This window comes from Heterocephalus glaber, unplaced genomic scaffold (genome assembly GCF_053883595.1).
Source record: "Heterocephalus glaber isolate CG9 unplaced genomic scaffold, H.glaber_assembly_v1.0 deba00000943, whole genome shotgun sequence".
Lineage (NCBI taxonomy): Eukaryota > Metazoa > Chordata > Mammalia > Rodentia > Bathyergidae > Heterocephalus > Heterocephalus glaber.
In genome coordinates, this window is record NW_028258175.1 from 2,204,693 (window position 1) to 2,219,410 (window position 14,718).

The 14,718-nt window shown below is 44.1% G+C and overlaps 1 protein-coding gene across 4 annotated transcripts in view; it reads left to right on the forward strand.

The window, feature by feature from the left end:
- Positions 1 to 460: 460 nt before the first annotated feature.
- The window catches only part of Xpo6 (exportin 6), a 128,660-nt gene continuing 114,402 nt past the window's right edge, over positions 461 to 14,718 (forward strand). For 2 of the 4 annotated variants that reach the window (XM_021237372.2, XM_087209074.1), the window contains exon 1: positions 461 to 1,061. In XM_021237372.2, the coding sequence (XP_021093031.1) occupies positions 1,059 to 1,061 (3 nt within the window). In that variant the 5' untranslated portion in view covers positions 461 to 1,058. The remainder of the gene's footprint in view (positions 1,062 to 14,718) is intronic. The other 2 variants (XM_004856012.3, XM_004856013.3) reach the window with 1 other exon arrangement.

Consider the following 14,718-nt stretch of genomic DNA (forward strand, 5'->3'; position numbering starts at 1 on the left):
GTCGCCTAATTCCAGAGTTGAAAATAAAGCCAATTAAGATCCTGACTCTAAGTTGTTTTAATTTTGTCCTTGGACTCTTTCTAGTCCTGGTATCCACAGCAGCGTCTGGCTATGGCAGGGGTAAAGTTTATGTGGGACGGAATGAATATAAGCTCTACGAGACAGAACTTCTGAGCCACCAAACTTCTAGCTGGGTGCTCGGCACTTCAAAGCATCACAATAAAGATTTGAGGAATGAATGAGGCAAGCGAAAGAAAAACCGTCCCTTTACTAAAATGGCGGCCCCCGTCCCCTTTACCAACATGGCGGCTCGCTGACGCAAGCCGTTGGGCCAGGGGGCGGGGCCTGGAGGGCCGCGGGGCGGGAGAGAGCCGTCAGGTGTGGCCCCGCCCCTTACCCGCTCCGCCCTCCCTCGATTCCGGATTGGTCCGGTTCCGGCGCCGCAGCTCGGTGGCCGCCCTGTGGTGCTGCCGGGCGCTCGCCACTTCCGGCGCGTTGGGGCTGTCGGTCGGGGGTTTCCGCACGGCGTGAGCGGCGGCTCCGGGCGGTCGGGGGCGCTCGCAGGGATGCTCCGGGGTCGGTGAGGACTGCCCGAGCCCGCGGGCCTCTGCCCTGAGCCGGCCAGCTGGGCCGCGCCTGCCTCCGAGGCCTCTCCAGCTTCCGCCCGTGAGCCTCGGGGCCGGGCCGCCGCCCCCTCTGTCCGCAGAGGCCGGGAAGCCCCTGCCTGGGCCCGTCGCCTCCCGTTCGGGGGCCGGGCCTGGGCGGGGGCCCCGAGCCGCTGCCTCCTCGCCGGCCTTCGAGCCCTGTTTCCTGCTTCTTCCGTTTCCTTGGGGAGGGGCGCAGGGGTTGTGCATGTGTTGTCCCTGGGGTCCCCGATGAGGCGGGCCGGGCGGCCGTGCCCTTTTTAGGGGTCCCCGCGGGGCCACAGTGGGGAAGGGGTTGTCTTTGCGTGAGCGGGGGACTTCCCGAGCCTGCGGGGACCATGACCTGACCGGCGCGAGCCCGACGTGTGCGAAGCCCAAGAGCCAGCTCACCTGAGCCGCCCCTTCCCGGCCAGCATGGTAAGCAGGGCGGCAGCCCCTTCCCTGGGCCGGGGCTGCTGAGCCTCGCGTCTCCCGGGCGGGGCGGTGCGTGCCGGCCGTGACACGTGCGGGGTGTGAGCTCCCATCCCCCGGGTCCGGGACCTCTCGGGGAGGAGAGGCCTAGGAGCCGGCCGCACGAGCCTGGCAGCCTGGCGTCTGGTGTTTGTTTCCCTCGTCGTGCAGCCTGTCGCTGTAATAGCTAGCGTTGATTCATTGAAAGCTTACCGTATGGCAGGCCCAGTGCTCAGTGATTGACATGTGTTAATCGGAAAGGAAGCGGGAGGCTGAGGCACGGAGCGGTGCGGCTTGGGAGCTCCGAGGGTTAGCGAGCTGCCCGGATTCTTGGAGAGCAGCTCGCTAGGCTGTAGGTTTTCTGCCTGGGGAAGTCGAGAGCCGTGAATGACGAGCTCGCTTACGTGGTCGATGGCAGTCTGCGGTGGCACCCCTTGGTTTCCCGGGCTGCTGCTTTTTCTGTTACATGCTCTGGTCTTTCCCTGGCAGGGCCTGGAAAACGATCCGTCCTTTTAGCTCAGAAGCCTCTGCGGAAGGTACCTCCTTCATTTTCCAGGCTCACGTCTGTTAGTAGAGTTTTTCTCTGTCGCCAGTTGTCTATGAGCTCTGTCGAGGTGAAACTGAGTCTCCGCCTGCCCCGTGAGCCCAGCCTGTGGGTAGCATTGCTCTCAAGGCCGCACGTTTTAACCTTCTGTCAATTTAGTGCTGTAGTGTAGAAAGGGTTGCTGTCGCAGCTTCTGTGACATATTTAGGCCAGTGGGATTTTCAAAACTTTTTAAGGGGCCTGAGATTGTGTTTCGTCCTTGGTATAGAAAGAGGATATAAAGCATAGACCTTGTCCTCGTGGGGCTTGCCGCCAGGTGGGTAAAACCCACCACTAATGCTGAGTAGCGTGGCGTAATTTGTACTGTATAAACCACATGTAGTGTGCAGATTTACTGTATGTGTTCCTAGACTGTACGGTGTTAGAGCAGTTAAGCTCTTTGAGTTCCAGTTTTCTCATCAGTCTGGAGATGGAAATTCTCTAAAGAATAATCCAAAAGTATGAGGTATGTGTATCATTTCCTGATTGATGGAAGTAGTACTCATTCCTTTATTCTTCAAAAAATTTTGGGGGCCAGGGATTTAGCTCAGTGGTTCCACTGCCTGCTCCGCACGCGCAAGGACCAGAGTTTGATCCCCGGTACCAAAAAAAAAAATTTTTTTTTTGTCTTTTAAATTGTAAAATATACATAAAACCTACCATTTTAACCATTTTTAACTGTACAGTTCATTGTCATTAAGTACATTCATGTTTTTGTGCGCCTATCATGGCCATCCATCTCATGCATTTTTTTTGTCTTCCCAAACTGAAACTCTTGTGTCCTTTAACATTATTTCTTTTCCCTTTCAGCAGTACCCCTACTCTGGTGATCACCATTTCATGTTTTGTTTCTGTGAATCTGAGTACTACAGGTACCCCATATAGGTGGCATCACAGTATTTGGTCTTTCGTGACTGGCTTATTTCACTTAATATATTCTCAGGGTTCCTCCATGTTGTAAGGTATGTCAGAATTTCCTTTTTAGGAATGAACTCCATTGTGTGTATGTGTCATGTTTGCTTTTATCTATTCATCCATCAGTGGATGTATGGGTTGCTTCGACCTTTTGGCTATTTTGAATAATGCTACTATGAATATGAGTGTTAAACCTTGGGGATGTAGCTCATTGCTGATGCGCCGGCCTGGCAAGCTCAAGGTCCTGAGTTCCATCCCTGGTACTGCAGGAGGGTGGAAAATCTTGCCCTGGAGGATGTGCAGATGAGCCAGACAGACATGGTTGTCCCCTCCTTGTACTTAGAAAATTGCGTGAATAGAGTTTTGTTATCCACTGAGCTGCAGAGCACCCTTGTGTTCAGGTTTCATTTAATTTGCAGTCAGAGCATTAGAGTAATCATTAGCCAGGTGTGGTGGTGCATGCCTGTCATTGTAGCTAGTAAGGAGGCTGTGGCAGGAGGATATAAGTTCAAGGCCAGCCAGGGCAATTTAGTGAGACTGTGTGAAAACAAAAAAACCCGAAAAAACAAAAACCACAAAAAAACCCCCATGTTGAGGTCTTGAGTTCAAATCCCCAGTACGAAAAAATAGTTGTTAACTTCATGTCCTCCAGTTACATTTTTTTTCTTGAAGTTGCAGGTCAGGTTTTTTTAGCCTGGGCCTCGATTATGTCAGCATACAGCAGGTGGCCATGGTGGATATAAGGTAGTAGGGTTGCCTAATCACATTCTCTCGGAGTCACTCACACCAGTGGTTCCCAGGTCCAGGGTCAGGAGTGATTGCGTGGGGCAGGCTTTGACACCTAACAGCCAAGAAGCCATGGCCTGGTTTGTGTTTTAGAGGAGGAGGGTCGTTTTCATGGGATCATGGCTTTGTTTTTGTTCTAAGAACTCTTCTTCATTTCTTGCTGCCTTACTTTTCTTGTTTGTTTTTTGGAGACAGGATCTTACCATGTAGCCCATGTTCTCCTCAAATGCACTATGTAGCTGAGGTAGGCCTCCAACTCCCAACAGTCCTCCTGCCTCAGTTTCCCCAGGGGTTGGGATTATAGGCGTGCACTTCCACACCCAGCCTGATTTACATTTTAACTTTTTTTGTTTGTTTTTGTGCTACTGGAGATTGAACCCTGTGCCTGCCTCATGAGTGCCAGGCAAGTGTGCTACCATTGCATGACATCTCCAACCCTTTTTATTTTTTGAGACAGATTCTTGTTCATTTGCCCATTTGGCCTCTAACTTGTTATCCTCCTGCCTCGGCCTCGTGAGTAACCTCCTGTGTGCTACTACCCTCAGTCGTTTCGCTCAAGTTTGAGCATTTATAATATCTTCTTTTAAAAATGCCAGCAGTATTAAGTCTTGAAAATGGGCTAACATGATAAAAACCTACCATTCCTTAAACATCTCTGATATGCTAGCTATTTTTTATTTATTGCTTTTTCTTATGGTCATTCAGCATCAGTTAACCACATCAAACTCTACTAGTTTACGTTACTGCAGTTTTACTACCAGAGGAAAGATTAACACACCTGCCATAGGGTACCTGTTTTATTTTGGTACCGGGGATCGAACTTGGGTCCTTGTGCTTGCGCAGCAGGCGGTGAAACCACTGAGCTAAATCCCGGGCAGGGTACCTGTTTTAACAAGTGGTGGAACTTGCATTGCACCCAGGGTCTTCTACTTCAAACCCCTTTGCTGTAGAGTGTCCCACCTCTTGGGAAAGACGATCAGTGTCACCCAACTGCTTTGGTTCTGAGATATGTAGTTGTGGAGCAAAGGGAGCTTGGGGAATTTTCTTTAAACTGCCTACCTAGCAGGAAAGATCCTGCATTTAAAACCAGTTGAAAAAGATTTGTGGTTACAGTAGCTAGCTGTACTCTAACTCCATTTGATGAAAGCATCATTTTAGGTTGAATTCCCATGGTGGTATAATATGTTAAAGGTTCCCACAACTTTGAAAATTTATACTATTTTTTTTTTTTTTGGTACCAGGGATCGAACTTAGGACCTTGCACTTGCTAGGCAGGCATCAGAACCACTGAGCTAAATCTCTGGCCTCTATACTTACTATTGAATAAGCTGTTGCTTAATATGGAAATTTTGTACAAAGTTGAATCCTTGCTTAAATTAGCATTTCTTAGTTGCTTAGAAATTACATTAGTTACAAGAGCTTCTTATGTTGTTAATGCCACCTACCATGAGAGATCCTTGTAATGGGAGACGGAATCAGACCTTAAAGTGGGCCATTCACACTGTGTGCCATCCGCTTGAGCATACACAGTGTTGCACTGTACACTGCCTGCGGAGGCGTGAAGAGGAAGCCTTGGGGTGCAAGGAGGTGGTAGGGCAAGGCTCATCAGTACCTAGAGGTTCGGTATTTCAGTCAGTCTGGGGAGACAGTTAAATATCAAGAAATGACTTTTAACAGCTTTTGAAAAAAATTAGTACATGACATAGCTCAAATGATGAAATTACCTGTTAAACAAAAAACCCCATTAATGTGATATAAGTAATTCTCGACAATAAGCTAGAGCCATTTAGCATCTCAGTTTATTCATTTATGAAATCATTATTGACATCTTGCTTTCAATCTTAAAATCTCAGGCGTTGTGGCCACAACATATAATCATTAATATGTAGAGAGCTTAGTGCATGCCAGGTATTTAAGAATATGAATTAATTTACTCTTCCAAACAGTACCAAAAGGTAGAGGCTCTTTATTTCCCATTTTACAGGTGACGACATTCAAGGTACTGAGAAGTTAAGCAACTTCCCATGGTCACACTGCAACCAAAAGGCAGAACTGGGATTCAAACCCAGGCACTTTAGGCCAGGAAGCAGCACTTAGGAGGCTAGGGATGTAACTCAGTGGCGGAATATGTGCTTAGAACACTTGAGCCCCGCATTCAATCCCTAGCACAGGGGAGTCAGCTCAGTGGCCAAGATAAGGCTTAAATTCTGATGAATATGAGAGATTGTGGTGAGAGCGATTGATCATAGAGGAATGCATTGATTCAAGAATTGCCACAAAGGCACACTGATACCAAGAGTGGATCGATAGAAATCTAGGGGAGCTGGGCTGAGGACAAGGGGCAGGGCAGCCTTCCTAGAAGGCATATTGGAGCCAGGAGAGACAAGGGAGAAAAAGTTGTTTCCATATAGTTGAAGATCAGACACATACACCATTTATATGTGTATATCAATAAAGGATAATAGAAGATAATAGGTGTCAACGAGTCAAGGAATGAATACTTGTCTAGTGTTTATGGCTTTCTATACATACATATAGTACACAAACATGCAGCTTTTTTCATCTTGAAAACCTTTACTCTGACTTCCCTTGGCAGGTACTGCTTTATTCTTTGTTTTCCTTTGCAGTAGAACTCCAGGAAAGATTGATCTATGCCAGATCTCTAGTTCCTTAACTTCATTCTCTCTTAAGCTCATATCCAGTGTTTAGCTTAGTCCTCATTTTTTATTTGACCAGTAGCATCGTACAAGTTGAACACTCTTTCCTGTAAGTCTTTCCTTGGCCTCCAGGGCTCTGAGATGTACCTTTGGATTTTTTCTCATCCCATTTCTTCCCCAACTCGCTGATCTTCAACAGCTGGAGTATGCCGGGCCTCAGCCTTAGTGAACTCTTCCACGCCACCTAAAAGCAAAGAACTTGGTGTCCAGGTCTCCTCAGCTTCAGTTCTCATATGTGCAGCTGCCCTCTTAACATGCAAGCTTGCTTGTCAGCCTCGTCAAACTGTTTCCCAGCTCCGTGCTGTAATTTTATCCTCGCCTCCTCTTCCACCCTTCTTGTTCCTGCCCTAGGGGTTTGGTCTTGTTGTTGCCTCTTCTAGGACCGTGCTTTCCTCCAGGAGTCCTTGTGACCAAACCCCCTTGGAACCTTCTCAAGTGTTATATTCCAGTGAGGTCTGCCCTGATCACCCTGTTTAAAATAATCCCTGGGCTGGGTATAGCTCAGTGGTAGAGTGCTTGCCTAGCCATGTGTGAGGCCATGGTTTGATATCTCAGTATCTTAAATGAAACAAACCCAAAAATTCCAAAACTGGTAATTCCACTGTAGAATACTCAGCCCCTCTCACCTCCTGTTTTATTTCTGGTTGTAGGATATATATATATTTTAACATTTCCTATGCTTACTATTTGTTGTGGGATCAAGTTTTTGTTGCCTGCTGCTAAAACATTAGCTTTGTAAAGCTGGATATCTGTTTTACTCACTGAAGTATGTATGCCAGGAGCCCAGAGCAGTTCCAGGCATAGTAGACAGTTGAAGTGCAGCAGGGATGCAGTGAGGGCTGGGGTGTTCAACGGGGCCTTAGAGAGGGCATCAGCTACTGGGATGAATGAAAGTTGCAGAGTGTATTTCAGAGAAGAATGTCAGAAAATGTGTACAGTTAAGAAAACATTGGGCAGCCTGTTTTGGCTAAGGTACTAGTTTTTGTGCAGCAGTTAGAAGGATTTTTTTTGTTTTGTTTTTTTGTGTTTGTGGGTTTTTTTTTTTTTTTTTTTGGTACCTGGGATCAAACTCGCGTCCTTGCGCTTGTGCAGCAGGTGGCAAAACCACTGAGCTAAATCCCCGGCCCTTTTTTTTTTTTTGAGACAGGGTCTCACTATGTAGTTCAGGCTGGCCTTGAACTCGAAGCCGTCCTCCTACCTGGGATTACCATACCCAGCTAAACTCATGTTTTTTAATATACATTTTTTGTTTTTGTTTTGGTACTGGGGATCGAACTCGGATCCTTGTGCTTGAGCAGCAGGTGGTGAAACCACAGAGCTAAATCTCCGGCCCCTAAACTCATGTTTTTTTTTTCGGTACCAGGGTATCGAACTCTGGTCCTTGTGCTTGTGCAGCAGGCGGCGAAACCACTGAGCTAAATCCCCAACCCTAAACTCAGGTTTTTAAGAAAAATTCTTAGTGTTTTTTTTATATCCAAGATTTTAAAAAAAGTCATATAACAATTACACATATTTTGAGGTACAGTGATATTTTGATATATGTGTGTAATGATCACTTAGCATATATGTAGCCTTAATGATCATTTTTCTGTGATGAGAACATTAAAAATTCTGTCTTCTAGCTATTTTCAAATATACGAGTTCTTCACTGGCAGTCTGACTTGCTTTCACTTTTCAAGATCACCTATAATCTTGGTGTGCTGAAACCAATATAAATGGCCTGTTTTCTGTTCTTATGCCATCTACTTCTGTGGCCTTTGGGAGCCACCACCCCTTCTTTTCTTGAAATATTTTTTTCTTGCTGCCTTGGCTTCCACAAGACAGTATTACTTCCTTGGTGTAGTCTCCCTTGGTGTTTTTCTTCGCTTTGCTTTAGCTATAACCTGTGAACCATTGAGAGATGAACCTTGTTAAATGTGCTGTAGACCTCAAATTAATCATGTCTAAACCAAATCCATCATCTTCCCCGAAGTAGTGCTTCTCCCCCATGCCCTACTTCTCTGTTAATGATCTTACCCATCAGATATTCTAACCATAAACCTGAGTCATCTTTAACTTCCACTTCAGCCTCTTGCTGTCAGACCTGTTGATGCTCCTGCTAACATATTTGTGTCCTGAGCCTAGCCTACCCTTCTTCATTCCTGCTACTTGGGTCAGCCTCTCATTGTACTTGACTGGTCTCCAGCTTTCCCTTCCTCCTCTGCCAGCCCACCTCCTGAAGATGTGTCTCATGGAGCACGGATGCGAGCATGCCCCTTAGCCTCTGTCCTTCAGAGCAGAGCTCCTCACTGCCAGAGACCAGGTTTTCATTAGGGCAGAGTGCAGGATGCAGAGGGGCCTGGGTTTTCAGTTTCTTAGATTTCTCAGTAGGAAGGAAGATGACTTATTTATTTTTATTTTTATTTATTTTTATTTTTGAAGATGACTTATTAAATACTTAGTGATTTATTTGGAATTTCTCTGAAAGTCTTCCAAATTGTACCTTGTTCTCTAGCCACAAAACACCACTTGTCATTCCCAGAACACTACACGTTTTGTAATTCTTTTTTTTTTTTTTTTTTTTTTGGTGCCGGGGATCAAACTCGGGACCTTGCACTTGGGAGGTAGGTGGCGGAACCACTGAGCTAAATCCCAGGCCCAGGTTTTGTAATTCTTTACCTTTGTTTATGCTGTTTGTTCCTTCTGCTGGTCTTTTTCTTCATTTTTGCAGGTGAGAGCCACCTACCATAGTCAGGGTCAATAAACATCACTTCTGTGAGGCTTTCTAGCCTCTAGTTTAACATATGTCATTTTTGATTATAGTTAGGGTTTTTTGGGTTTTTTTGAGTATAGTTAGGGTTTTTAAAAGGCTTATTTTGATTTGTTTTGAAGTCTGAAGAGCAAACCTTGAAACTCTTGCCTCTTTCCCTGTTGCCTGACTTCTAGTTCGAGCTTGAGGGCAGGGAGGGTTAATTCTTTCTCTTTAAGACTCCATGTCAGATGAGTCTTACTCCTGTGCTTCTTTAGTAAGGATTCAGCAGATGTTTGGGTAATTGAGTCAGGAGTGAAAATAAACCCCAGAAAGTCAAGGTGGGCCCTTGAGGTTAGAGATGGTACGAGCGGTACTTGGAGAGAACGGTAGAGAGTGGTAGTTTGAAATAGAGTATGGGTACAGTAAGCATTCTGTTTCTCTAGAGTCCATGCCATCAACAGCGCAGAGAATTATTTTGCCCAGAGTGGATGGAAGTGGGCTGCAGGTGAGCCAGGAGAGTGGTTAGGTTAAATGTGTGCAGTGGGCTTACTGCAAAGCTCCACACCTGACTGTCTCCGGCTAGGTTATCAGACCCAGAGTTCCAACCCCAAAGCCCATGTGTTTTATTTATTTATTAATTAATAAATTTAAACTTAATTTTATTATTTATATTTTAAAACCTTCAAGTATGAGGTGACTGAGTATGTCTGGAGTTGTTTCTGGATCTTCTAATCTATTCCACTGATCTTCGGGTCTGTTTCTTTGCCAGTACCATGCTGTTTTTATCACAGTAGCTTTGTAGTATAGTTTCAAGTTGGGGATTGTGATACCCTCAGCCATGTGTCTGTTGCCTAGAATTGCTTTTGCTATTCTAGGTTTCTTCTGTTTCCAGATGAATTTTTGGATTGTTTTCTCTAGTTCTATGAAGTATATAGTTGGAATTTCAATTGGCATTGCATTGAATCTATATAGTAGTTTTGGAAGTATGGCCATTTTCACTATATTGGTTCTTCCTACCCAGGAACAAGGGATATCTTTCCATTTTCTTATATCCTTTTCGATCTCCTTCTTCAGAGTGTTGTAGTTTTCAGTGTAGAGTGCCCATGTGTTTTTGTGGGTCACTAGGCATATTTAGAATCTTCTGATCCGTAGTCAGACGCATTATCCATTGCGCCACTGGCCCCGTGCTTCACATAGGCATATTTAATGAAAATGTAGGGCCTGGGATTTAGCTCAGTGGTTCCGCTGCCTGTCTGGCAAGCTTAAGGTCCCGAGTTCAATCCTTGGTACCAAAAAAAAAAAAAAAAGAAAAAAAAGAAAATGTAGCTCATCTGGGTACATTGTTGCAGGAATAAAGATCTAGCTAGCTATACTTACTGCCTGTGAAAATTTCCCTTCTAGTGGAAAAAGTAGGATGATCAGAGTTTGCTAATGGCTATGTCTGCATACCCTCTCCTGGGGTAGAACAGGAAGTGTGACTGTTGAGGGCACAGAGGAGCTGGGCCGAATTACAGAACAGCCACAGAAGAGCAGGCTATCTGCTTTCTTTGAATTTCAAGTCAGATTAGCATATTCAGTAGGCTCATTTACATCCCAGTGGCCGGTATGATAAGCCTTAACAAAGCTGAGCTAGAATCACAGATGGTATATATTTGATTTGCTACTTTTTCTTTTTTGTGGTACCGGGGATCGAACTCGGGTCCTTGTGCTTGGAGGGCAGGCGGCGGAACCACTGAGGTAAATCCCCGGCCCTTGCTTTTTTTTTTTTTTTTTAGGGTCTTTTTTTTCACTTTTCTTTTTTGGTACCAGGAATCGAACCTAGGGCCTCGAGCTTGCCAGGCAGGTGTTGCGCCACTGAGCTAAATCCCTGGCCCCCTGCTTTTTTTTTTAATGAAGATTATTGTGAAAGACATTTCTGGTCTAGGGCTTTCTGGAAAGATAAAGGTATTGTGAGCTAAGTGAAACTGGGAAAAAGTAATTGGTTTCTAAGTTGGCTAATCAGATCTGGAATTAATTAATTAATTTTTGGTACTGAGGATCGAACTCAGGACCTTGCACTTGCGAGGCAGACACTGGAACCACTGAGCTAAATCCCCGGCCAGAATTTATTTTTTGAGTAACAGCTGGATAATTTTTTTTTGGTACCGGGGATCGAACTCGGGTCCTTGTGCTTGCACAACAGGCAGCGAAACCACTGAGCTAAATCCCCGGCCCAATAGCTGGGTAATTTTTAAAACAGTGATACATGCATATTAAAAAATTAAGTATCTAGGAATATAGCTTAGTGGAAGAGTGCTTGCCTAGCTTGCAGAAGCCCTGGGTTCAATCCCAGCACTGAAACAAAACAAACCAAAACACTAAGAAGTATCAAAAAAGGTAAAGGGGCCCGGGATTTAGCTCAGTGGTTCCACCGCCTGCCTTGCAAGCACAAGGACCCAGTTCAATCCCTGGTACCAAAAAAAAAAAAGAGGTAAAGAACGTGGCAAAAAGAAATCACTCCAAACTCTACTACCCAACATTGATTAACATTATATAAATGTTATGCATATCTTTATATACCTATATATGGATAAAGGAAGTGGATACCTAAAATAAATACTTTTATTAAAAAGTGATCATGGGCCAGGGATTTAGCTCAGTGGTTCCACTGCCTGCCCCGAAAGTGCAAGGACCTGAGTTCGATCCCCAGTACCAAAAAACAAAAAACAAAACAAAAAAAATAAAAAAGTGATCATGTTGGTTTTTGGAGGGGGATCGTGATAATTTTAAATAAAAATCAAGTTATGTGAATTAAAAAAACCCTTTCTTGAGGAAATAATTATGCTCACAGGAAATCACAAAACTAGTACAGAGTCCCATGTACCCTTCATCCAGGTCCCCCAGTTGTGACCTCTTAGGTACTAGTGTGCAGTGTCAAAACGAGGAAATTAGCATGTCAATAATTGTCTGAACTACAGACTTTACTGAGTTTTCGCTGTTTTCAGCTTGTGTTCATTTGTATGTTTATGGTTCCGTGTAGTACTCCATGTATGGATTCATGTACCTGGCACCAGCACAGTCAAGGTGCGAAACTACTCTCTCAATACCAAAGAACTCCCTCCTCCAGCGTCTGCTCATCTCCTCTCCAGCTCAATAGTTCTGTTATTCTGTGAATGTTACATGAATGCACTCTACAGTATGAGACCTGACATTCATATGTACCTATGTATGTTTGTTTGTTTTTGGTACTGGGGATCAAACTCGGGTCCTTGTGCTTGCCAGGCAGGTGGCAGAACCACAGAGCTAAATCCCTGGCTCTGTACCTATGTATGTAGCCTGCAGTATGTAACCTTTTGAAAGTCAGTTTTTTCTCTGAGCATAGTGGCTTTGAGGTCCATCCATTTTACTTGAATTTTAACAGCAGAAACAAAAAAGTGAAATTGAAAAGAATTATCAAACTTTACATTAAGTTTTTGCTTCAATAATTATTAGCTCCTGATAAACCCTAGTAATAATAATATGAAAAGCATTAAGAAGGTGGTGCCATTTTTTTTTTTTTTTTGGTACCAGGGATCGAACTCGGGTCCTTGCACTTGTGCAGCAGGCGGTGAAACCATTGAGCTAAAACCCCGACCCCGATGCCATTTTTTAATATGCTTTCTTTTTTTTTCTTTTTTCTTTTTCTTGTACCAGGGATTGAACTCCGGTCCTTGCGCTTGCGCAGCAGGTGACTAAACCACTGAGCTAAATCCCCAGCCCATAGATTTTTGTAATATGCTTTCTGTCTTTTTTTTCCTTTTTCTGTGGTGCCATTTTAAAAAATAAATACATAGTCTGTGTTTAAGTTCTAGGCAGTATCAGTGAACTTCATAACAGGAGAAATAAGAGGATTTATACTTTTGCCACTTCTTCCATCATTTTTGATTATTTTACTTTGTCAGCATCTTAGAGCATCTGTAGTCTGTTTTATAACCATAATTTCCTCATTGTTTAGTATTTTATATATATATATATATGGGTTTTTTTTTTGGTACCAGGGATCTAACTCGGGTCCTTGGGCTTGCGAGGCAGGTGCTGGAACCACTGAGCTAGACCCCCAGCCCAGGATTTTATATTTTGATGAATTCAGTTTCCCACTGTGGGGCCCCCACTCCCCCAATCAAACTCAGGACCTTGCACTTGTATAGGTGTGGTGCTGCTGAGCTAAATCCCCAGGCCTCCCACTGATGCTTTTTGCTGTGGTTTTGCCATTATTGAAATTTTTTTTTTTTTGGGGTACCGGGGATTGAACTCAGGACCTTGGGCTTGTGAGGCAGGTGTGGTGCTATTGAGCTAAATCCTCAGCCCTCCATTATTGAATTTTGTGATTCATTTCCCTGATGTTTGGATTTTACTGTTTTTTTGTTGTTGGTGGTGGTGGTTTTGTTTTTGTTTTTTGGGTGGAGACAAGGTCTTAGTCTGTAATTCAGGCTGGCCTTAAACTCAGTATGTAGTTTACTGGTAGCAATCCTACTGTCCCCAGCTCCCTAGTGCTGGGATTACAGGCGTGCATCACCACGCCCAGTTTGTTAATTTTTAGAGTGACTAAATGATGAATTAAAGATATCTGTGTGCCTCTATTTTGAAGGACATCTTGGCTAGGTAAAATGTTCTTGGATTTGACTCTTTTGCTCTCATTTTGTAGACACTGTACCATCTAGGATCAAGTGTTCTCTTGATTTTTTACCCATTTATCATTGGTTAGCTAATAATTCTTTTCTGAAAGTGTTCATGATCACAAATCACTGTTTCCTGAATTATTTCATGTTTAAAAATTTCTGTGTATTATCCTTTAAATGGAAGCCTTGCTGGGTCATACATTGTTTTTTAAAACTTTTGTTGAAGTTTATTGTTTTCTGCCAATTCAGCATATGTGAAAAAGCCTAAAATTCATGTAATCTCCCCCTTTTGCAGTCAGAGCTAACTTGACTTTTCTACCTGGCTGCTGGAAGAAACCTGTGTAACCATCAGGACGTCATTTAGTGTATTTTGCCATGGAACATGGTGTGCCTGTCTTTATGAATTTACCTTGTTCTCTAATGTTGGTTATTGTGGATCCAGCATTTCCTGTTAAGTACCATCGATACTGTAACAAGCAGATTGAATACATCTTTGTATATTTTGTGAATTTGTAGGACAAATAACCAGAAGTGGAGTTGTGGGGCACATAGTAAGTGCTATAAAAATTTTTGGTGGGGAGCCAGGTGTGGCGGTGCACGCCTGTCATCCCAGCATTCAGGAGGCTGAGACAGGATCACCATGAGTTTGGGGCCAGCTTGAGCTTCATAGTGAGTTCAAGGCCAGCCTGAACCACATAGTGTGAGACCCTGTCTCAAAAAACAAAAAGAAGGCCAGGGGTTTAGCTCAGTTGTGCCACTGCCTGACTTGCAAGCTCAAGGTCCGGAGTTCAATCCCCAGTACCGAAAAAATCCAAAAAACAAAAAGAAAAAAATTTGGTGGGTAGTGCTAGCCCCCCAAAAAGGTTATCAGTTTAATACTCTCACAAGTGGCTTACTCCCCGTTTTTCCACTTTGCAATTAACATCATTAAAACTTTTCTTTTTGGTACCGGGGATTGAACTTGGGACCTTGCGCTTTCGAGGCAGGCAACGGAACCACTGATCTAAATCCCTAGCCCCCCTAAAACTTTTTAATGTGAAGGATGAAGATGAAAATTATACCTCAGGAATTGCACCGTGGAGTTCTTTAGCTATGTGTGAAGTGGAACATCTTTTGATAGTTTTTTTACCAAATGTATTTATTTCCTGTGTTAGTTGGCCATTTTTATCTTTCTTTTTTTTGACAGGGTCTCTATGTAGTTCAGGCTGGCCTTGAACTCACTATGTAGCTGAGGCTGGCCTCAAACTCGAGGCAT